Genomic DNA, 24,825 nt, shown 5'->3' with positions numbered 1-24,825 from the left:
AGTATTTACAGTATTTATAATCCTTTGATTGTTTAATAAACCATCTTTTCTCAAAGCAGAGACGTCTTTCTTTATAAACTGACTTAAATACATCCCCGGTATAAATGTAATCCTTTATCAATTTAAAAATACTTTATTAATAATTAATAATCTCATCAGTTTTTGAAACTTTAAGGCAATTTAGTTTATTTTAGATGTATCCCAGAAATATCGCCGTTTTGTTTTGCAAAAGTTAAACATAAGTTATCGTTTTTAGCCATAAGATTTGGATGAGAATTATTAGAATAACTTGGTCTGAAATTCCAACAGTTTGATTACCCGTGCGTCATCTGCGTGGTACGTGTTGTTAGCATTAGCATTAGCAAAGTGTCTCGGTTGCTAGGCGACGGGGCGCCTCCGTGGGCTACACCTGTCACATTTCAGCTACAGTGAAGGCCACAGCTTTCACAACCTTCGAAAGCTGCCGCCCTGGAACTGGGACACGGCTAATATGGCTAATACGAATAAAAAATAAAAGTCTATCGTAGATATGACGTATTTCCGGTGGAGGTCACGTGTTTCCGGTCTGGAGTGGAGCTCCACTTTCCCCATGTGTCTGCAGCCAGACCCCTCTCTATTTTCCGGGTGATTAGGCGCTCCGGGTTATAAGACGCACTGTCGTTTTCCCGAACTTTTTTCACATATAAACCGCACCGAAGTATAAGGCGCGTTAAACGAAACACAACAGTTAGGTAAATCAGTCAAACTTTATTTAACGCGTTTACTCGTTACGTTAACTCTCAACTTTGTTCATTTGTAACACGTAAAAAACAAAAAAACTGTCTGAGACCGATAAATTGTCAGCGTATTCACAATAACTCATAATTGTTCGGTTATAACTAAAAATAACACATTAGGGCGTTTTCACAACGCTAGTTCGATTATTTGGTCCGCACCAGGCAATAAAATTGTGATTATGTAGCAAATACACTCCAGTGTGGTCCGCTTTCACACCGGCAAATTGACGTGTCTCTGTTTCCCGGGAAAACAGAGATCCCTCCAGTTATCAACACCGATGTTCCTGTTAATACCACAGGCCGTCCTCATCTCAAATTATCATCATGAACTCATAAAACAGCAACATGTAGAACTTTGTACAAACTCACCTCATCAGCCCAGAGTTCGGGTAACAGCAGCAGCCAACAGCGCTCACAGTAGCGCGCAGCTCCTCAGGACGGGGCTTAGGTCTGGTCCTTGGTCTTCTGTCCTCCTACAAGCGCGTTGGTCAGATGGTCCGGAGGCTCCATCCTCCTTGTGCTGGTTCCAAACGGTGGCGAGAAAGACCAGTGCTTGATGGACTGAGTCCGAGCGGGTACGTTCCGTCGTCTGCGCGCTGTTTCCGTGCGGGAAAAGCAAGAATGCGCTGTGGACTACAGGTCCGGGTGGGCTGCTCTGGTCCTCCGCGCTCAAGAACCACGGCTGGTTCTGAGGTGGTGCAGCATCCGGACAGAAGCATGAGTCCAGTTTGGTTTGTTATATGTTGTTCTGAGTGTCCGTCCTCCGCGCATTTGGTTCTTCCCGGGGAAAGCGCTTCCTCAGGTCGAGGATCCCCGCTCCAGCTCCTCTGAGCCCAGCCTGAAACGGAGCTGTCCCCGCTGGTTCGGGACTGTGGTTTGGATCTAGTCTGACTGTATTTCTCACACTAGGCTAAAAGCAGGGACTTTTTAAAGTTGTATCAATTGAATAGGCTATTGCCATAAAATTATTTAAAACCCAAAATAACAAATGCTGGTTGGTACATGATCACAGGGAACACCGGGACCTCTCTGTGCGTGCAGGTCCTGAACAGACGTACACACCCCCAATTTTGACTCACTCTGGAGCCACATGTTCGCACACTGGTACTTGCTCTGATCTTCGTGTATTACATTCTCTGTATTGGCCATTGTTGGTCAAATAATTCGAAAATGAATCACGGCTGCGTCTGGACAACAATCTGTTACTGCACTGGAGTCGCAGATCAATAGGGATGGAGATGTGTGGAAAAGGCCATCCGGTCTCTTAAGGTAAACTTCTCGCAGCCAGTCGCTCATCTTTTCCTCGTCCACAGGAAACATGAGGAATCACAGTACGTATTACTCCGCGATGCTCCTGACTACGGTAGCCGTAATGCTGCAACTGGTGCGGCTTTGTCGTTTACTGAAGTTGTACTGGAACACTCGCGTAAATTCATATAAAAGGCGCTCCGGATTATAAGGCGCGCAGTCATTTTTGGAGGCTTAAGACCGCGCCTAATCGCCCAGAAAATACAGTAAATATGCAGTATTTGTGTGTTAAACATGTGTGAATGAAACACAATTCCAAGTATGTTTTTGATAAGGAAGCAACATAATATAGATCAGAAAATAATGATATTATGGGCCCTTGAAAATAGTTGGTTTCCATTTGCCCATTTAGAGTTACCATCTCAAGCAGTGTGTCTTTGGATGTTTGGGGAAGGTTCACAGAGAGAGGACCATTTACCTATGTAAATCCTTGTTTTGCTCATTGTGAATCACAATAAAAAAGTCCACTCACTTCCTGTTCAAAACTGTACAACTGCTGGACCCCATCTCTTAGTGACATTTGAAATTTCATACTTATTTTTATTGTTGAAAATGGCTACATGGCATTTTTTGATTCTGGGATCAGATTTTTTTGAAAAATAGTTAAATATGGCATAGTGGGAGGAGTTCAGTGTTTGGCGAAAAAAGGCTTTTTCAGAGCACTCAGCCTGACTCAGTGTAAATTCAACTTGAAGTAAGTATATTGTGAAGGGACACCATTAAAATGTGGTTTAAAGCTCATGAATGTTGATTTAAACCTGGCAGTACCTGGCAGCAGGTACTATTATGTGAAAGAATGAAAAAGTAGGTTGTATTGATGGTGTGACACAGAAATGTTGAAAAACAGGTTTCAGTCCGAGCTTGACATTGTAGACAGTCTAAGAGACCCTTTCACAAAGCAGAGCAAACAAGTCCCTACATCACCTCTGCATCTACATTACAGGTTAGAGGGTAAGATAAACATGGTGTAAATGACACACCTGCTCAGGTCCCCAAAAACCTTTTCAGAGCTGTATACATGTCATATTGTGCATTGTGTGAGCCACTACTGAGGCTACATGAGATACAGGAGATGGTGACATCTGATGATGATATGAGACACAAGCACTATTCCCAAAGCTTTAAACCATTTGATTGTGATTCAACTGAAAACCTTATTGTTCTGGTTCACATAAGGTGATGGATGATGATTTGACAATAAGAATTACTATATACAGACCATCATTTTTATTCAGCTATTTGTAGGTAAAAAAAATTTCAGGCCCATAGAATTTGACTGCTACTTGACATATTACTTAGAAAGGATTTTACTTGAACTGAAACTCTGTTGGTGTTGTTGATGTTCTTCTATCCAAATTTGAGGCAAATCTTTTAAACCTGTATCTCAGTTAGAGGAGAAATATACCACTGTATTCACCACCTTGCAAGTATCAGTAATAATATCCATTCTGCAGAATGACATATTAACCTATATAAATAATCTTTACATGTGTTATGCTTTACAGGTTTTCAAAGTGCAACACTATAGTCATTCTTCCTTCACTTTACACTCAGTGGTTATTAGGTACTTCTGTAGACACAGATGCCCTGGGGTAGATTTATAGAAGCAAAGCAGCCCCTTTGACCACCATCAACCACTCACACAACAGTCATGCTAGGCAAGGTGGGTGCAAAGTAAGCGTGTTGCCTAACAATGGCAGAGCAACAGAACTTTGTTGAAGCAGTAATTGATTTTCCAACCTTCGGTTTGGTAGTTTCACCGAAAAATTTGTATTGAATATATCACTCTTATCAGTACAGCACAATAAAATACAGTTTAAACCATTTCAACCATTGTTGAATAGAATCATTAGTTGTGGCTTTCTGGGTCACCTGTTGTTACTTTATTTAGATATTTCTCATATTTTAAAGGCTTTTTTCTTTTTGGTGGGAGTGGCTTTGGTGAGTGAGGAGTGTCACGCAGGAGCAGGTTTTGCAGGTAGAAAAAACAGGTGCTATGTGCGTGAGTAGCACAACCTCTCAAGACAGCGAACAACACAGAGCAACACCACCACTGTAGTTTCATCTGAACTTAGCGGGTTTGAACAGCCCCTATTTTCAACAGTAGTGTCCCCTTGGTGCATGGTTAAGATGAGAGGACCCGGCAATGCAAAGAACCTCAAACGTAAAAGTGAAGGAGCGTGCTGTGTGTCTGTCGAACCAAAGTCAGACACTACTGGTCGTGGTCACGGACTCAAAAATGTCATCAGAGGGAAGAGACCAAGAGGTAGGCTAATATTTACAAAAATGCTTGCTTTGCTTAGCTTATTGTTGAATTTAAAGGTTCATTGTGTAGCTTTTCTGGCAGAGGGTCCATCAAATGCTTTTCACAATGGAGATGTTTTATTATTATTATTATTATTATTATTATTATTATGTCTGGATTGTTTCAGCTTATGTTATTAAACCTTTCTACTTTCACGGAGACCATCCCAGACCAAGTTACAAGGTCAGATCTGTGGAGAGGCAACCCGCTTAGTCAGAATGCCTGTTTTTCTAGGTATATTTTTGAGTAGTAAATCCATCTTTAATTCGATAGGTAGAGCTGTTTACATTTCACTCTACGGAGAAAACATCTGGCGGGCCCTCCACCAGAAAAGTTATTCAATGCTCCTTTAAGGATATGTTTTTTATTTCTGAAACTTTCACATCGCTATTTACGTTTCCTATAAGTGTTGTAAAACTCTAATAAAACATAGCTAGTTATTGACAATTGTTAATTTTTTTCCCCAGCTGGCAAACGGGGTGGAAGCTCCAATGATGGAAAAGTGTACCTTGGTGTGCGTGTGAAAATGACAGTGAGAGATATGTTGAAAAATGTCAGACTGGCTCAAGGCTGGGGACCTGAGCAGCTTCAGGTAAATCAAACATACTTTACCTGTCTGCGCCACTGACATTATTCACTTATGTAACATCAATAGCTCCAGTATTTTAGATTTGGGGGGGATTGTTTGATGTTTTTAACTAATCAGTTGTTTTTGCTTCCACATCACAGGATGCATTCAAGAAGAAAGGTCAGTAAAAGACTATTTTGTTGAGATGTTTTTTCTAACATTGTGTTTAGTGTATAATTCTCTGATCTGGTTTTAACTTTTCCACAGAAGAGCGTGTCAAAACTCGCTCAAGCCTTAGAGCATCCAAGGTAAGCAATAGAACAGGCCTGCAGTGCCAAAGACTTTCACAGGATAGACTGACAAGGTTAATGACATATGTACTATCTGCTCCGTTCAGAAACGATGCCCACCCAAAAGCCTGGAGGAACTGGCAATCATAGTGGAGGTTCTGGAGGAGGATCTCAAAACTCCACACACGAAAACATCTCTGTCTGACCCTCCTGCCTCTCCTGCCCTGACAGGTAATGACACATGAACAATTATGAAACCTGCTTTACCTGTTCTGATATGTCCTAAGGATCATGTAGGAACCATTTTGTACATTTGCTCAAGTGAAGTATGGGCTCTTGGTCACGAAACTCATTTTGGACTTAAGATTTGAACATGGTGATCTAAGATTTTTGGTTTTTTTGTAAGGTTCTCCTCTTGTGTTTCAGGATACAGCAGTGATGGTTCAATAATCCCCAGTCCCCAGCATCATATGAGCTACTCTCCCTGGGCAGACTATTACCAGGACCACCAGACCCTGTCCCCTGACTACCAGACCATGTCTCCAGAACATCAGACCCTGTCCCCCGACTACCAGACCATGTCTCCAGAACATCAGACCCTGTCCCCCGACTACCAGACCATGTCTCCAGAACATCAGACCCTGTCCCCCGACTACGTTCCCATGTCTCCAGAACATCAGACCCTGTCCCCCGACTACCAGGCTCTCTCCCCCGACTACCAGACCATGTCTCCGGACCACCAGGCCCTGTCCCCTGACCACATGTCCAGTGCCTTCATGGAGGAGGAGCACTGCCCTCAGAGCTGGAGCTTGGACAGCTCTGCCTTCTTCTGGACCCAGCTCCAGAAAGAGGAGATGGTCCTCAACAACATCTGTGATGCAGAGCTCCTGAATAAAGATGAACATGGCAGAAAGTAAGATTCATAAATAAGTAATATATTTAATTCAGAAATTAGACACCTCTCACACCTTAGACTCTCATCATGTCTCTCTTCCAGTTTGCTCCACAATGTGGTGTGTGTTGGGAAGAGGGCTCTGGCCTACGCCATTGCTAAAAGAATGGCTGGCATCAGCAGCTTGGACCTCAAAGACTCCTATGGAATGGTACAAAAACACACATTATTGTTATTATTGTAATTACTGTTAATACTGATTTTTTTCACAATTGTGTCTTTTTTCCAGACTGCTCTTCATTACGCTGCAAAGAACAACCACCACCTGATGGTGTGTGATCTGATCCAGCTGGGAGCAGGCATCAACGAGAGGAACAACATGGGCAAGTCCTGCCTCCACCTGAGTGCAGAGAAGGGCTACACGCAGGTTCTGGAGGTCAGAGCTTTCACGTGTAATTGTGTGATGATCAGTAGAGACATGTTTAACCAGGCATTTAAGAAGAGTGATTCTGTTAGCTCTCTGTCAGTGTCTCTTTAATCAGACACTCTGGACAAAACATCCATCTCCGAGTCAGTCTGAAAAGTATCTTTTTTTTTTTTTTTAGGTTTTTAAACAAATGATGACCGATGGCTACTTTGTTGATGTGGAAGCCACAGACAACTCAGGTATGTAAAAGTCCCTATGATAACACAAAAGTACATTTCATAGAGTAAGTGTCTTTAGTTGATATAATTATGCTGCAGGAATGAGCGTGTTGCAGTGTGCTGCTGTGGCTCTGAAGGCCACTGTGTGTGAGGGGGACAGCAGCTCTCCACTCAGCTCCAGACTCAACAGTCTGCGGAAAGAGCAGATGCTGGAGACACTGGAAATCCTGCTGCAGATGGGCAGTTACCTGCACTCTATGGTTTGTATTAGAACTCTTCTCAAAAAACAAAGGGATTGTGTTACTGTGTTTGTAGTTAGGCTTCTGAGAAGGATCTAGTCAATTTTTCCAGTACTCAGTATAGAGTTATTGTCAATAAGCTGTTACTACAACAAATATCCAGTTAGGCAAGCTTTAAGAGGGCTTGTTACATATTAAAGAAGATGTTTCGCAATCTTTGCTATTGATGTCACAAAAAGTTCTCTGCCAGAGAAGATTCGTAACTCATAATTACCTTGGATGAAATATGACATTTATGAGTTATTTAGACATCGCTGGTGTCAGTGTTAGTTCACTGGAACCTCTGGTCTTGCGACTTTAAAATAGTTGACGCTTCAGACACTGTAGGTCTCATTGAGGCTAATATAAACTAAATTCATATGAAGTTATAAAAAAATGTATTTTAACAGTGATCTTTTCTGTGTTGACAGGAGACTTGGGGGATACCTCACAGCTCCTAAAGGCCTTGCAGGGCTTTTTTTTTGCGACCCGACAGTAATGTTCTGTGTGTATTCAGCCTGACATCAGAGCAGAGCCCACAGTTATGGGCCTCTCTTGGTTTACTCAGGTCTGAAGTGTAAAGCATCTGTTGCTTTGTGTTTGGTAACAATATCTGACTTGCAATCAGATGTTGTATATGTAACCTGCACAAAAGCATTAGGTGCCCAATACCTGGTTTCCATGAAACTTCCTCAGTTTGTTACATTGGAGTAACAACATTATCTCTAGTAGTGAAGGAGATCCACTGTACAGTCTCTTGATAGCATTTCAGTTAATCTAATTTGTTTAAATACATTTAATTTGTTAACTGGTTATTTTGAAAGTTGTAAGGTTGTAAGATTAAGCCAAATACAGATCAGTTGTCAAAACCGTTCTGGCGAGAACGTGTGCACACTGTTGGAACCTTGACTTGAATATTGCTGAAACATGCTGTACTTTTAATAGAACCATTAATATAATAGGTCCATTATAAAGTACACAAGTCAACAGCCACTGGTGCAAAGATGGTACAAGTGGATCTTCAGGAGACATTATTCACTGTTGTATTATGAAGACATAGTAGCTTCACATATATAGTTTTTGTGGTGGTGGGATGTGTTTTGTTTTATTCTGATGAAATACAGTATATCACAAGACCATCTTTTGTTTTTATATATATGTCTGTGTGTGTTTATATCTATATATATCTATATCTATATATATCCGAGTTGTTTTTTTTATCTTTGTTTTGGGTTAATAGGTTTGTGGTCATTGTTGTCAATACAAACATGTTGTTTGAAAATAATAAACCATTGCTTGAATTTAAATGAATTTGTTGTAAATCTAGTTCACTCTTTAAACTAGGCGTGAGTCAGGTAGTCAGAAATGTAGAGCCATTTTAGATTGATTATGAAACCAACTGTATTTATGAAACATCTATGAATGTTAATTACAGATCAAGAACAGGCTTCAGGGACTTCGCCTGTAGCTGTTCTTACTTTTTAAGGTTGTCATTTAACTATCTGTTGACAGTTTGAGAATGTGTCCTTTTATTTGATTCTTTCTTAATGGTGTCATCCACAGTAGTGGGCTGCCACAATGGGGACTTCTCACCTGAACTATTAGAATTATTATAACACTCCATTTAATGTTGCTTTATTTGTACCTTAACTTTTGTGATGAATTCAACCATGAGAAACCAAAACACAGGATAGAATGATGATGACAGCTCTTAACCCTTCTTCAACAACGTTGTGTTGTATTTTTATTTTTAGTCAATACTAAAATAATTTAAATATTGTATAAAGTATAAGAAAGCAACATGACTAACCGTGGACATGGAGATCAACTCATATTTATTATTTACAATGTTTTAGATTTATCAGGGCAGATGCAGGTTCAAGATTATCACCACTATGTGTGGAGTGAATTAAGCTAAAGCACCACGACAGTGGAGTGCCAGCCTCAACTCTCCATTGAGAAGCTTTTTTTTTTTTAGCTTTTATTATATGCCAGTCTTCATGCTCACACAATTCATGTAGTCATATTTTAGAATTGCTGGACCTTTAGCTTTATTATAATACATATTTTAATATAATATGATAATAAACAAGACTGTTTGCTTGCCCTACCTAAATAAAGATTTCTTTGCGTCACAATCATAACACAACAACACACAGTGTTTTTGCTTCACACTGCCTTCGGCAACCTGAACCTTTCATTTGTTCATGTTGTGGAGCTACACCCATGATACACCCATGAACCTGATAAACCTAAACCGCAGGTTTGTGTGTCGTTTAATTAGATGAAGCCATTTATCCTGTATCACATGAAGCCTTCACTTCTGCATTCTGTTCAGTCTGTCATGTGCTTTCTTTTGATCTTTTTATTTGATTAAACTCATTCCATTATGGTATATGGAGCTTACAGATTAAAAAAAATAGCCTCTTGACTAATTCAGATTTTTTAATATTTTTTTTTTATTATATATATATTTTTTTATCATATTTAATCATGTGTTATGTTAATGTCCCCTTTCTGTTCCTACATGATAATAATGAAAACAGGCCAAGGGCCAGGTGCAACTTGCCCAGGTCTGTACAGCACTAGGAATGCAGTAAAACTTAAAAACCAGCATCTTCAGTAAAGAATTTACATTCTTGTTCCTTTTAGCTTTTTCTCACCGATTTTAAGATGGATGCCCTTCCTAACATTTTACCCTGGATACATCTTCACATGAAAACATGTAAATACAAAGATCTTATATTTCTGGCCCATTTTTGTCTCCATTTATTTAGACTTGGACTGATCTGATCCAGATTGAAATGTAGTTCTGCACATTATCAAGAGATTACTCTTGATGAAAGTGTTCAGAAACCTTTTGGATGTTCAAATGAAAACTTCACACTGATTGGTTGAAACATTTCAACGAAGTAACAAGTCGAAAAAACAAACTTTTGTTAAATCCAGTTGAGAGAAAAGCAAATGCGTCTTACACGTCAACAAATGCACAAAGTCCTTCTCTTTGCACATTTATTTACTAAATTGTCTGTGTGTCATTGTCACCATGTTTGGTTTGTTTTTTGTTTTTTGATCAGTATCACAAGAAATATACTACAACAACATAATTGACGGACTTCATTTGACAGAAATGTATTTGTTTTTTAAGTAAAATATAAATATATATATTATGTAATCTATAATATATATATATACACACACACACAAACCATTGTTTTCACACTTTTGATATAATGATTGTGATAAAAAACTCTTCCTTGAATATTGCATTTTCTTCTCATATCATGCAGCTTTATTTATAACCTTAAAAGGTGCATTGTTTAACTTTTCTGGGGGAGGATCTGTCAAATGCTTTTCTTCATGGAAATTATTATTGCTTTGTACAGAAAGTTTCACAGTATGGTATTACATTTTTCTACTGTCTTGGAGACCAAACCAGGCCAAGCTACGGGTGAGATCTGTGGAGAGGCTACCCCACTCACAGTCAAAATACCAGATTTTGTAGATATTTTTGAGCTATAAAACCACCTGTAATTGAATAAATGTAAGATATCTGTTTAATATCATACTATGGAACATTCCAAGCAAAGCAATGACATATCCACAGAAACAAGAAGGGGATGAACCCCCAACTGAAAAGTTAAACAGTGCACCTTTAAATGTAAAAATCACTTTAAATGTCAGTTTTTACAGTGTAGACAGTGTAGACAGTGTAGACTTCTTTAACATATTCGTGCGTACTCTTTCATCTGTACCCCGTGACCGCCCCCGCCCCGCCCTGACTCCCTGACTCCCTGCCTGCTCAGCCTGCTCTGCCTGTATAAGTGGGCTCATAATGAATTTAAAGCCGTCTTGCTGGCACTCGGCCTCCAACAGAGCTCCAGGCCATTGTGCAACAGCTAGCACCACCGCTCCAACTGTAGCCCACATTGCATCACATCTACCCCCATACCCCCAACTTTATGCAGCGCTGCCGTCTTCTTGTTTTTTAGCCAAGAGCTCTGCATAAGACCGCCACTCACATGAGATTCAAGACCAGAGCAAAATATGAATTCATACTGACCGCCAGTGGAAGGTACTACAGTGCTCCAAGATCCTACAGAAAGTTTAATTGCATATTTAAAATACACTCAACAATATTTCAGGTTAGAGAAACTGGAGAAAATATGATTTAATAATAGCCTAAATCCTTAAGAGGAGTGGAAGAAAATTATCAATATGTAGCTAAAATACAGTTTTTTATTCCTAACAAAAACACATGTACAAGTTGTAGTAGCAGACAAATCAAGCAAAAGTTTATTTTAGATATTATATTTTATTATTTAACTAATAATTGTTATATAACTTTTTTTTTTTTTGATGCTTCAGTCTCAAACATATCAAATCAAATAATAATAATAATTAGTGCTGTCATGCGATTAAAAAATTTTAGAGATTAATTAATTATGATCTGTAATTAATTAATCTAATTAATCTCTTTTTAATCTCACCTAAAAATTGCTGAGAAAAGCCTTCAATTTGAGGTATATTCATTTAAATTCATTATTACATTATTGTGGCAGATCAAAAGACTGATATAGAACAAAAAAAGTGACTTTATAAAGTCATTTATTGTTTAACAAATCTCTCCAAATTGGCTGTTGAGTCCAAGTCTCCATGAATAAGAAACTGTTTGCTGTAAAGTAGCAAAGACGAGGAAATCTGAACATAATAACTTTTGTCTACTTAAAGACAATAAAAAGTCCAGTCTTTCCCTAACCATATTAAAAATATTATTGATAGAGAAATGCTTTATATATGAGATCACTGGTTTTAGTCCTGGTTTAGACCTGGTTTAGACCTGCTTTAGTCCTACTTTAGTCCTAGTTTAGTCCTGGAATGGATTAATCCTGGTTTTAGTCCTGGTGTTAGTTCTGGTTTAGTCCTGGTTTAGTCCTGGTTTAGACCTGGTTTTAGTTCTGGTTTTAGTTCTGGTTTAGTCCTGGTTTAGACCTGGTTTTAGTTCTGGTTTTAGTTCTGGTTTAGTCCTGGTTTAATCCTGGATTAGATCTGGTTTAGACCTGGTTTTATTTCTGGTTTTAGTTCTGGTTTAGTCCTGGTTTAGTCCTGGTTTAGACCTGGTTTAGTCCTGGTTTAATCTTGGTTTAGTCCTGGTTTAGTCCTGGTTTTGACCTGGTTTAGTCCTGGTTTAGTCCTGGACTGGGTTAGTCCCGGTTTTAGTCTTGCTGTTAGTTCTGGTTTAGAGGTGCACAGGAGGAAGCGCGGTTTACGCAGCGTACGCCAGAAAACGTACGCGGCGGCGCGCGGGAGGACAGCAGTGTCCGCGCAGTAACTACAGAAGGAAACGTGGTCCGCGCGTTCTCAGGTTAATGATGATGATGAAGGTGTGTTTGTGTGTGTGTGTGTTTGTGTTTGTGTGTGTTTGTGTGTGTTTGTGTGCGTGTCCCCTCATGTGGCAGGTCACTATAGGACAGTAGTGCAGACATCATGAGTCTATGCAGGTTGTTTTCACCAGTGACATTTAAGTTGTAGGCGATTTTATATTTGTTATTTTCTTTTATATTTCACGTCGGGAGAATAATTTACAAGACACGAATGTGTTTTTACCTGTGCACTGCTGCCTCTGTTCTACTGGCTCTTCGACCTCGTCCACTGTGTGACTGACGCCGCCAACGTGAACATGATGTTCACATCGCTCTTACTGCGCGCGTTTTGTGTGGGTTTCCGGCAATGAGTGGAAAAAATTTACAAATGTGTTTTTTGTGTGTGTGTGTGTGTGTTGTTGTTGTCCCAACAACACATAAAAACAGATTTTATAATAAAGTAACTCGCATACAGAAACAGTAAAGTTAGAGATTAAAAATGAGATTAACGCAATTAAAAAACATAACGCGCTAAATGACTGTAATTAATTAATCGCAATTAACGCGATAATTTGACACCCCTAATAATAATATTTGTATAAATTGTCCAGATTTATTATACAATCAATTCTGCTTTGCTTTGGCACTGATGAAGTCTCTTTGACTTTGTGTTTCCAGTACCTGCATATTAATAATGTGAAGTTTATATAAAAGTTGTGGAGCTGATTATGACTTTGAGCAGACTTAACTCAAGGGCAAAGTACAATGTGTATTCCTCTCTGGGCAGTTTTTCCGATTTTCTTGTTCCCGCTCATTTTGGCAGGGGTGGTAATTCGATTTGTATTTCATACATTTTTACAAGAAGGAAAAAAAAAATCTATCTAGAACATACTTAAAATGCATTATGTATCTTTTTAGCGTGGGGGTTTGCTTGTTTCTTCAGTCATTCCATTGCTTGGCCTGAAATGTTCAACCGTATGGTATTCAACTTATCTGTCTCAATGGAGGTAAGTTTAATGCCATACTGTGTGAAAGCAACAACATCTCTATAGAGACAAGCAGCTGCTGAACTCTTCATCAGAAAAGCTGAAAGTTCAAGTTTTTGAGCTACAGTGGGCAGTACTTGTATCAATCAATCAGTGGATGAAAATGAGTGAGTAGTAATATAGTACCAGTAATAAAAGAACTAACGTTTTTATATTCTATTAAAGCTTTGCAGTTAGTCAAATTTTAAACACGATTCAGTCATTTCTAATTTAAGCATCAATATAGGTGGGTCTGTTTCGGTATCTCTCCTGTTAAGGTGAATGTGCGCTGTCTATCTCATTAATAAATTCTTAACAATTCTTTTAAATGAAGGTATCAGCAGCCAACATTTTATCAGTAAAAGCATGATGTTTGGAGTTAAGTTTAGTTAAACTGAAATGATTAAAAGTGTGCCTTATTTATGTACAGTGATATTAAAGAAAGCCTTTTTAATTAGTTTTAATAAGATGCATCAAATCAGAATTTAAAAATCATTTATTGGCCATGTATATCATTATATTTATCTTATTTATATTATATATTCTTCATCACTCATTTCTGTGTTTTTAGACTTTTACACACCTGATGTTGAATGGTCTTATACTCTGAACTGTTTTTGTTTAGCAGAGAACTATAGGCCTGTCATGTAATTACTATATTGACTTATCATTCAGTACATGATAGATGAAACAATCATTTCTGGGTATCAGTATTTATCATGAGTTCTTTTTCTTTGCACTAGTGAGAAAATTGTCTTTGTTTTTCTGTGCTACAATGAGATTTGAGTCATAGAAGGTTGAATTTTGAGCTTCTATGAGTCATTATAGACACAAATTAATGACTTAAGTGTTGTATTCTGTTATTTATTTACTACAGCTCATGTTTAACAATATTGTACATTTAGAATATTTCTTTGTGGATAATTCTGCTTTATGGTCTGGTTTCAGTATTATCATTTATCGTCTATATTGACTTCAGCAATATATCACGCTTTAAAATGTGATATCGTGACAAGTCTACAGAGAACACATAGGTTTAAATTTTGTTGGTTGTTTTAACATTTAATTTTGAGCATTTCTTTGAGAATTTGCAGGTCTGCACAAGTCAGACCTCTCAGATAGCTGCACTCACCCAGAACTGGTCAAACCACATCTGAGAAGTTTATGAGACACGCATCGCCATACTGAGTGTCAGAAAGACTCACAAGGCTCAAATCTTCACTAAAAACATGTAAACCATAACAGTCAGTTACTGCAGAAAGCCTTTTGTGTCTTCTTGTGACTACTGCGACATATGTCAAGCAAATATGTTCAGCTTTTGATGTGTGAATGTTTTTTGAAGGAGTCGGCTCTTTTGAACAATGACTAATTGGAACTGGAGTTTGTAATAATAATAATAATTAATACATAACACACAGTGCAAACAAGGACAAACAGAAGAAACAAAAAAGTTAATGAAAGGTGATTTTAAAGAGATGGGAGATGAGTTTGAACAATTTAAACTAATATTAGCCTTGGCCATTTCTCTCTTTGATTAACTGATTTGATTGATTTGTTGTTAAAATTTGTTCTCTTTTAATTCTCTTTGAAATGAATGGATCCAAAAGATTTTGCTCCCATAAAATAACCAAAGGTCCTATCTCTAGGTTTTGGTTTAAACTGTTTTTGTTAAATCTTAAAGCATCAAATGTGCAGAGTGACATTTTGAATCCATATTTTAAGTACAGTTATAATTCTTAGTTTTGTAGTCAGTGTAGTAACAACCCTCTGGGCTTTTTGTCTCTCCTGAGTTTGGAGGGACACCTGGTGGCAAGTTAGAGCTGATTTACTTTTTCTGTGTAAATAACTCCTCTCATTTAAGATATCAGAGCGAATCTCCATAACATTCCCTCAGTATGATCTGGGAACACAAACTGTGTATAACACAGTCTTCATGCCCTGCTTGTCTTTAATGTGGTATAATGCAATAGTAAAAAATGAATGAATGAATGAATGAATGAAGCAACCTGTCCAAAAGAACCAGTGTGGATTGCAATGACTGGTCAAATAGGGTTAATTTCAGAAAAAATAAAAATAAAAATTGCAAGGGACTTGCTGTAATTAAGCTTGTGGTACCATATTTCAGTTTCATAAAAAAAAAACTAAAAAAAAACTTGAATTACAAGCAGCCAATCCAAAAAGATCTTGCATACATTGTTAAAAGTGGTAACTGATTTCAGAAGGAAATATTATTAATATTATTAAGGGAATTATACTTATTATAGAATTTTTCAACATTGTGTTTTTTTAACTTTATTTTTTGTCTTTATTGACTAAGCAATTACCATATATATGTATTTAGTGTATATTTTATTAAAAAATAAAATATCAAAAAACAATATAATAAAAATGCATAGCCAGAGATATTTAATTGAATAAAATTATTTATTGTACACTTAGAAACATCAGGTAACACTGGACCCTGTGATGGCAGTACAGGTGTGTTATTACAGTGCGTCTGAATCGAGCAACAGTAAACAGAAGTAAGAACAAATCGATACTTGTAATGGCCTTTTCTGTCAACCTCGTACTATTTTATTCTGATCGTTCGCTTGCATCTCTCTCCTCCCTCTGCAACGATTGTGTGATATTGCCTCATGCGCTTGAAAGGCCTTAAGACTGCTAGGAGAGATACCAAGAGATTTCACACAGTCAAACACACGCCCAGAGCAGGCTGGGGGTTGAGATAGGCAACCAGCCCATGTTTGTGTTGATTGTTGTTGGAGCTTGATACCGCCTGGCTGCTCCCTCGGGATCTATCAGGCACAGACAAATCACCCAAATAAATAAACAAAGAGCGATTTGTGTTTTCTTCAGTCTTTTCTCCAATCATACTACAGTGCTTAAATTTGACACCAGTGTGGTTGTTTTGGAGCACAAATGTCAATCATAGTTTCCCCTTCATGTGCTTCCTCCTAGTGGTGGATGTGGGGGAAGCACTTGGACGTTTGAGACTGCATTGCAGCCAAAAATAAGGGCTGGACTGTTTCGGTTTGAGGGCAGGGGCAGATTTTGTGGGAGGGGCAAAGGGGTATGTTCTAGTTTATGTAATCAAGAGAGCTAAGCATTTGAATGAATGAAAACATGCAGTGAAAAACAGTACCAAGGCGGCAGATAATAATGACAGTGGTTTATTTGGCTAAAATTTACCTGATGATGAAAATCTCCTGATATCAACATGAATTATTAAAACAACCTGAATTTTCAACAAATTTAACAAAAAATAAATAAATCAAAAAGAAAAGTCCCAAAAGTCGTACCCAACAACGATTTATTGTTGCGTCAACAGGTGATTGTTTGTTCGCAAATACAGCCAATAGAGAGCAACAGAAAGAGAGGAAAGGGTAGAGGGGGAAAGAAAACAGCCAGAGGATGTTTGTAAAGACCAAAACTTAACCTGAGCATGGGTTGCACTGGCGAGGCGGCACAGGGCAGAGTCCTCAGCCGATGAGAAGGGACAAATCAGTGGATTCTGAAGCCATGCATTTAACAAAATATTGCCTTCAAATAACACTCACACATGCTTTTCCAAAATCAAACATGCATCGCAGTGGGGTAAAGAAGTGTAAATACATTTTAGCAATACAAATTTCAAAATGTCTTTGATAATGAATATTTGAAGAGCATGTCGCACACTTTTCCATCAATCCCTTTATTTAACGGATTGTTTTAAGCAAATGATAAATGAACATTAATATTATTGTTAAGCAAAAATAAAATAGAAAATAAAATATATATTTAATATGGATCTGCTTCAATGCTGCCGATGTGTGTCACAAAAACCACAAGCAAATTCAATGACTACTACTATTTCAAAGAGCGTTTTGTAAACGATCATCGCAAGCGTCAGTCTTTCACAAGGCTGTGAGTGCAGTTCGGATCACAGTGGTCACGGACAAGTTCAGCATCCTTCAAAGCCACTTCACTTGGGCTTGTAAATTGTTCATCTTCCCTTTTTCAAACTTTTAAAAGTTTTTGTTGGAAATTGGTGTTTTGGTCATCCTCTTTTGTGTGTTTTATTTTGAAAAGAACTACCAAAATCATGCAACTACCACTTCGCTTGTGTGTGAGACCAGTTGGTAGATTTTTTTCCCTCTTCTGGACTGGTGGAGCTTGAGGTGCAGTTTAAACAGTGCCGTCCTGCTTAAGCCTCTGGCTGCGAGCCTTGTACACCTCAATGAGTAAATCTTTGACGTACTGGATTTCTCGCTCCACTGACTCTGCCTTGTCACGCAGCTCGCGGTTCTGTCCTTCAAGTCCGTGAAGCTCCTCCTCCAGAGAGTCTAGCTCCGCCCTCTTTCGCAGCCTGTACCTGCAACAACAGCGATCACAGTTCAGTTCTGCTGCCTTGCATTTTACTAATTAGTTGAGTGAGCGTGACCTTTGAGATGACGACACATAGTGATCAGTATTCTCCTGACGTGACGAAAATATTTCTCAATGACTTCAACATTTTTAACCTTTCTATTTTACATGACCTCACTGTTTCTGACGCATTTCACATCTTTAACACATATGAACACAGGAAACAAAAACTGACAAGACTATATAAATGTTAAGGTGGGGCAGACTTTGGCCAGCTGTGAGGGACTTTCCATGCACTTCTACACTCAACTTTAAACACAGATGGAGACTGTAGGGGAATGCACATTTGGGACTATGGCACCAAATCTGAACAAAGTTGTGAGAGTTTGTGTTATAAGAAGTTACCTGTGAGCAGCAGTTTTGTTCTGGTCTCTCTTCTTTTGCTTCCTCTCCCCACAGCCAGATTCCATACCAGATGCGCCCATGCCCAGAGATGGTTTGATGTGGCAGGGCTCATCCTTTAGCCTTTGAGTGGGGCGATGGATTGGAGCCCCCAGCAGCGGCCCCTCGCTCTCCACTCTGGACAGACATTCGTAGCTTTGGTCTGCAAGGCATTCTGGGTAGAGGTAGTGGCCATGTTGGGGCTCTACAGCCTGTGCTTGTGTGGGAGCGTCCAGGTCGCCTATAAAGCTATGGTAAGGCTCAGTGCTACCCATGGACTGCTGGAAGTAGCTGTCACCGGGCATCATTGTCTCTTGGGGGATACCTCCAGAAAGTCCTCCATCTTTGCTGCAATGCAAGACCTCCAAGCCTGTGCTGTCATAACTTACATTAACCTTCAAATTGTGCATCAACTGTCCCTCTCGTTTGTGGTGGCTGTCGTACGAACCACCAAAAAACCCTCTTGCGATCTCCTCACTACAAAACATCCCCTCTGAGAAGCAGTAGCTCTCCTCCTCCTTCAGCGATAAAGCACATTCTCTCACCTTCTTGACGCTGCCGAAGCTGTTCTTACTGACCGTCTTGAGCGTGGAGTAGTGGTTGACGGACAGCTCTGTGCTTCCTGAGTAACTGCCCCTGGAGCCCCACGAGTCCAGTCCCACTTCGTCCACTTTCACAGTCTCACTGATGATTCGCCGCCCGTTGTTGTGGTGGTAGCGGTGGTGGTAGTTGTATGGTGCGGGTCGGGCGATTTTGGTTCTGCTGATGGGACCGCCACAAAAGCTGGCCAAGTCCAGTTCCCCTGTTGCCAAGGTAACAACTACAGGGCTGGGTTCTGATTGGCTGGTCCCATATGAGCCATAAGGTAACTGATAATAAGATTGGGAGCCCATGGCTGGAGCACCCTTGTCACATTTTGAGGATTTGTCCAACTTGTTGGTTGTGGCTGTGGACTCGGAGCGGAAGTAGTCCTCCAGCTGAGCCAGCTCTTCCTGCAGCAGTGAGGTCATGACCTCCAGGTCTGAGGGCACCTTGACATCATGTTCTAAAGGAGACGGAGGAAGCGATGAGCTCGGAGAAGACTCGGTCGTCGACACAAACGAAGACAAATCAACTTTTTCCGTCATCCAATCTGAGTGACCATCACCTGAAAAAGGACAAAAAAAAACAAAAAAACAGCAACACACAAATCAGCAAAGCAAACCAAATTTACGACAAAATAAAAAATATATATATATGTGTGTAAAAAATCCTAAATCACTAATTGAGGTGGTAAATGCCAAAATGTAATTAAAAACCAAGCAACAACTCCAAATAATCCAAGTGAACAACTAACCGATCATCTGAAAATGATTGAACAGCATCGTCTGCATTCGATAAATATCCACTTAGCTGTACTCACTGTACGACATTAGCCCCGTGCTGCACTGCGGCTCCAACCTCGGGTTGTGGAAAAATAAAAAACGATCTCGCCAAAACTCACCAATTAAGTGCTGCCGCTCTGCTGGCTCCGCCCCCACCCCGGCCCGTGATTGGCTAGGGTTAGCCTGTTGGAGAAGGGGAGCGCCGCGCTCGCCCGTGGAAATGGGAGGAATTTTGCGAAGGATCAATGCCGCCATTATGCCGTCTGCTTCGATCGAATTGTTCAAAAGCACAAATCGTGCACTGCGTCGACAAATGACTTTCGGAAACACCTGAAGACCTGAAAAAAGAATAATGTTTAAAAGTTAATACTTTTTCTGGGAAAAAAAAAAAAAAAAAAAAAAAAAAAAAATCAAATATGCAACAAAAAATTTGAAATTTTAAAATTTTTTACAGATTTCAAAAAAACACTATTAAATAAATAAATAATAATAATAAATACACTAATAACATTTTTTATTAAAAAATTTAAGTCAATGCCAAAAAACATTTTGGAACAATTGATTATTACAAAATGGCATAATGATTATGAAAATGAAAACTATAAATCTACTAATAAACTATAAATAAAAATGTATATGAATTGTACTTATAGCCTGGTGGTAATAATAATATAATTGATAAATCATCAAAGCTGCTTCAATAAATCAGGGTTATAAAATTATAAGGGCTAGACACTTACACGCGCATTATATAGCCTACACGTTTTCACACTGAGAAAATGTCAATAAAAACAACACACACAAAACAAGTGAAAAAACAGGACAGAACTAAAATAATAAATGAAATAAAGACTATAAATTAAAGGATGACTTTATCCTAAAATGAACAATGTACAGTTTATGATTTTCTGAACTTTTCTGTCGCTTCAAAACAAGACGCACTTACCCCATAGTTGTGAGAGAGTTGTCAAAGTGCGTTGCGGAGGCAAAGCACGCGGAACCTTGAGTCGATCTGTTAGACAGTCACAAATTAAAATGCCATTTTCCCTTTAGGAAGCCAGGGAGTCCTCAGCAAGTGTTATTTCGGCGAACACAGACTTGGAGGCACAAAGTTTTTAAATCCGCTACTTCTCCAACTCCTAATGCCGGGCCGGATCACCACAGATGGGATTAATCCGCGGTTTACAGGGTTCAACCGGTCCTTACGTCATGAACCTGGGGACTTTCCCGTTTCCACAGCCTGCCGCTTCTCCAGTCTGCTCTGAATTATTCTACAGGAAAATATACCTATGCGTAATACTTACTTTTGTCTTTTACGCACAGAACATTATTCAAAAATGTAACTGAGGCAATGTAAGAAAGTTTGTGACTGAGAGAAAATGTCTAAACAGTATCCATGCGCATTGAAACTAAATAAAACGTAGCCAAAGACAATTCAATAATCCGCATAAAGTGAAAAAGTAAACGTCCCGCTGCTAATCGTGTCTTTAAAGCCTATATTTTGACGGCACAGTATGATGAGCACTAATTTACGATCCTTCTCAGCGGAAGGATATCGTGTTGGCGTTGAAGGAGAGAAACTTTAGTTGCAGCCCTGTTGCATCAGATCCGCAGGGGATTCGCTGAGCGCTGTTACAATGTGGCCACACCATTGGTTTATCCGGGAACTTTTCTATTTCTATTGGCCTACGATCACTCTTTTACTGAGTGCTAATCATTACTGTAAGGACCGACCTGGGACCTGCTCACGTATATGACACCTGCTGGTGGTGCAGCCCATGGCCCCGGTAAAGAAATCACAGGGCCACCACCCAGATGCATTATGGGATAGCTGCTGTAAATAAATCACCTAGGCTATTTTAGGACGTCACCTGTTACACACGGCCACCTGTTTCTACTTTCGTTTCAGCAAATATATTTGTATGAATTGAATGTTTTAAAGATCTTGAGCCTTGAGCCTTATGCAGTTAAATTTGTACCCAGATTGTGTTGTGGTAAAATCTGACCATGCCCTTGTATTGTTATACTGTAGTACAGTATTAGGCCTGCTGATATTATAAACGCAAAGCAGATACCAAGATATAAAAACAAAAAAGTTACACTGTGCTCCTTTAAGAGAAAAGTAGCCTATAATGTATTAAAACAGGTGGATGTATTAATTTAACCAGTGATTTACATTCACTTTAGAATTAGATAGATACACCTTATTTATGCTATTTTATCATAACATTGTGATAAAACATTACTCAACCCTACCAAATTGTCTAAAAATTTTTCTGATTATAGAAAATGTTAACTCATATTAACAAACTCATATCATCGTTGTAAAATATTGAGTGAATATACATTTTTAAATTGGGAAAACATAATCATTATTCTTGTTTATAAACCCCTCCGTGATCTTGCTCCACCCTCATTAAAAGAGTTCATACAGTTGAATTTAAATACGCTCAACCATCAAGCAGAGGAAATTGTAAAATCCCATATAGAAAGACTTCATTTGGACAGTCAGCCTTTTCACTTTGCGCCACACTCTCAAGGAATCTGGTCCCCACCGAAATAAGGAACATGACCTCTATCCATGGCTTTAGTAGATGTGATACAGTGATTTCTGGACAATCAGACATGTGAACATAACAAATATGTGTTTTAACACATTTTAACACATAGAAAATCTCTCTGTCTTGTTGTGTGATTGTGATTTGTGTCTATTGTCTTTAATGTATATGCAGTGTGTGCTTTTAGCATGTTCTAATTTTACTAATATGACTACAGTAATATTCACTCATCTTAATGTCTTTTGTCATGTGTGATGGACTAAATGTTATTGTACCTATGACCTGTTTTTTGTCTTGCCATCAACCTGCCGAGGGGACTATGGATGAAAATTAGCCTGCACGGCACATTTACTTGCTGTACTAACACATGCTGATTAATGTGATTAATGTGCACTGTCCCATGTTTAATACATAAACATAAACAAGGAAGTGGTACGCCTACACACATTGTCGTGTGAATGTGTATACTGTAAAAATCTTAAAGAAAAAAAACAATAAGAATACTTACAATAGAAAAGAATAACTGTAGTATAACACAATAAAAAAAAACAACTTCAAAATCAAAGCATATTATTTGATGACATGATAGTCTCTTTAACTCTTTAACTTTTCATTTGAACTACTTTATTATTTCTTATAGTAATTATTTTATTGTTGAACTCTTTGATGAGTAGACACAAAAATACTTGAATAGCAATGAGCTGGTGTTGGGCTTTGATGCCAGTTGAACAGATGGCGCTCACTGATCAGCAGTTTGCATACGTCCCATCATGCATCTGTGTTTCCTGCCAGCAGATCCAGTAGACCAGGAATTCCCAATATATTTTATTGGTATTGCAATATCAGCAAACAACATCACAGAATGTACTTCACAATTATATGAAACTTATTTTGAGAAAGGTTATGTGGTCTTATATACTGCAGTTTAAAAATTCAAAGTTCTTTTAAAGGTCCTATATTACACAAAATGGATTCTTGTGAGCTTTAGGCCATGTAGTTACCTCATCAAAAACATACAACATACAAAAATATACCCGAAGTTGTGTTTTGTTTCATTCACTCATGTTTGAGAAAATGTGTTGTCATCAAGGTTTCAAGTGGACAGCGTTTACCTTTAGTTCAGTAGAATTCTTGGCTGAAATGATCTAAATGATTGTAGTGAAGGTGCAAGAAGTGGAGTGGAGCATTTCCTGTATTACCACTTGACATCACAAGGTGGAACAGAGTGTTTTCTGTTTAAGATAAGAACTCAGCCTAAACATGCAGGGTTTTAGTGTTAAACATGTGTGAATGAAACAAAACACAACTCCAGGTATGTTTATGATGACGAAACATAAATCAGAAAGTAGCGTATTATGGGCCCTTTAAATTGTATTACTGATTCCCTTTTCATGCACTGCACCAATGGCCTCTCCAACCACGATCACTCACACACTTATATATATATATATATATATATATATATATGTATATATATATTATTTATTTATTTATTTTTTTTAATAGCGGTTTCACCTATAGTTGCCTGTTTAAGACTATACATTTTCCATTTTATAAAACAGAAAAAACAAACAAGACTTTTATTATGCAGAACCTATGAAACAGGCTTTTTATTTCTATGGGAGATGTGCCTCTGTGAGAATGATTCTTGTACATGGTAGCTCACACAGCATCCTCTGAGAATATTATGGTTTGAGAAATGTGTGTTTATGATGTCCCAGTAGGTTTCAGGGTTTTGTAAAACAGTTTTGGCAAAATTGCTGAAGAAAATTGCCTGTGACAGTTTGAAATGCTGTAGTTTCAACAGTATTTATCAGAGAGTCTCAGATGACTTTAATGAAAGACATTGTTTTCTTTAAAAGTTTACCAAACATGATAAATGAAATCATGATCTGATCAAGGGCTGATAACTGTGATACCAGTGAAACTCAGACAACTCAATCATTCCAAAATATAGAGCTTTGATAAAGATTTTGAAGGGTTCTGGCCCATGGGCTAAAGAATTTTAATCATACATGTTACACAGTTTTAGACCAGTAAGTTTAGACCGAAATATCTCCAGAACAACAGTTTTTGATATGATAAATTTTCCTGTATCTCCCACCTCTACACCAAATATTGACCAATGTATTGATATAACATTGTTCAGCATAGTTACTGTTTTCCTCTGTGTTTTGTGCAGCCCTGTCCAGTTTTGCATCATGTGTCTTAATCCCCGCGTGCTGTCATTGTTTGTCCAGCTCTGTCCCGAGGCTCTTGTTTGGACTGACGGGTGACACCTGACTGGTGACACCTGACAGGGGACGTGTGGAGGTCAGACAGGACAGGTCTTATTAGTAAAACCTGGAGAGCCTCCCTCGGTCTGCATCTGCAAGTGGGTAATATAAGTTTTCTTTTGACAAGTTGGTTACAGAATGAGCTGCATTTGGTCACATTATTTTTAATTGTACATCAAAATGACTACATTAATTTCAAAGTAACACGTAACGCTTTTGTCTCATTGTAAAAACTTGAATTATTTAATTTAATTTTTGAATACATTTATGTTTGTCTGTTTTTAACAGTTTTAATGTTCTGTAGTTTTGAGATTAGTTTGCAAATGTAGAGTGCGTTATAAATAAAATGCATAATAATAATAAAAATAATAATAATAGTAATAACTCTTTGG

General features: G+C 38.5%; 2 protein-coding genes across 2 annotated transcripts; one reads left to right on the top strand and one right to left on the bottom strand.

Annotated features, from left to right (window-relative positions):
- The first annotated feature begins 4,030 nt into the window (after positions 1 to 4,030).
- On the top strand, positions 4,031 to 8,346 carry zgc:113279 (uncharacterized protein LOC553749 homolog). The gene is made up of 11 exons (XM_020926792.2): positions 4,031 to 4,350; positions 4,857 to 4,981; positions 5,119 to 5,137; positions 5,225 to 5,265; positions 5,355 to 5,478; positions 5,674 to 6,160; positions 6,245 to 6,350; positions 6,429 to 6,575; positions 6,745 to 6,805; positions 6,884 to 7,044; positions 7,494 to 8,346. Exons 1-11 carry the CDS (start codon positions 4,206 to 4,208, stop codon positions 7,521 to 7,523), a joined length of 1,446 nt encoding a protein of 481 aa, XP_020782451.2. The 5' UTR covers positions 4,031 to 4,205; the 3' UTR covers positions 7,524 to 8,346.
- An 8,258-nt stretch (positions 8,347 to 16,604) lies between these two features.
- On the bottom strand, positions 16,605 to 21,078 carry atf5b (activating transcription factor 5b). The gene is made up of 4 exons (XM_020926813.2): positions 20,546 to 21,078; positions 19,719 to 19,937; positions 18,200 to 19,382; positions 16,605 to 17,801 (listed from the first exon to the last, which is right to left on the bottom strand). Exons 2-4 carry the CDS (start codon positions 19,852 to 19,854, stop codon positions 17,615 to 17,617), a joined length of 1,506 nt encoding a protein of 501 aa, XP_020782472.1. The 5' UTR covers positions 19,855 to 19,937; positions 20,546 to 21,078; the 3' UTR covers positions 16,605 to 17,614.
- Positions 21,079 to 24,825: the final 3,747 nt, after the last annotated feature.

Source organism: Boleophthalmus pectinirostris, unplaced genomic scaffold, assembly GCF_026225935.1.
Source record: "Boleophthalmus pectinirostris isolate CB_2022bp ecotype Guang Dong unplaced genomic scaffold, ASM2622593v1 HiC_scaffold_9, whole genome shotgun sequence".
Taxonomy (NCBI): domain Eukaryota; kingdom Metazoa; phylum Chordata; class Actinopteri; order Gobiiformes; family Gobiidae; genus Boleophthalmus; species Boleophthalmus pectinirostris.
Note: the sequence above shows the minus strand (reverse complement) of the source record. Positions and strands in the feature narration are given on the sequence as shown.

Excerpts from the sequence above, each read along its gene's own strand:
- zgc:113279 (XM_020926792.2), top strand. The coding sequence starts at position 4,206 with ATGGTTAAGATGAGAGGACCCGGCAATGCAAAGAACCTCAAACGTAAA. Across the intron at positions 6,161-6,244 it reads AAAGATGAACATGGCAGAAA|TTTGCTCCACAATGTGGTGT; the intron begins GTAAGATTCATA and ends TCTCTCTTCCAG. Across the intron at positions 7,045-7,493 it reads GCAGTTACCTGCACTCTATG|GAGACTTGGGGGATACCTCA; the intron begins GTTTGTATTAGA and ends CTGTGTTGACAG.
- atf5b (XM_020926813.2), bottom strand. The coding sequence starts at position 19,854 with ATGGCGGCATTGATCCTTCGCAAAATTCCTCCCATTTCCACGGGCGAG. Across the intron at positions 19,383-19,718 it reads AGAGCGGCAGCACTTAATTG|GTGATGGTCACTCAGATTGG; the intron begins GTGAGTTTTGGC and ends GTCCTTTTTCAG. Across the intron at positions 17,802-18,199 it reads AACAAAACTGCTGCTCACAG|GTACAGGCTGCGAAAGAGGG; the intron begins GTAACTTCTTAT and ends CTGTTGTTGCAG.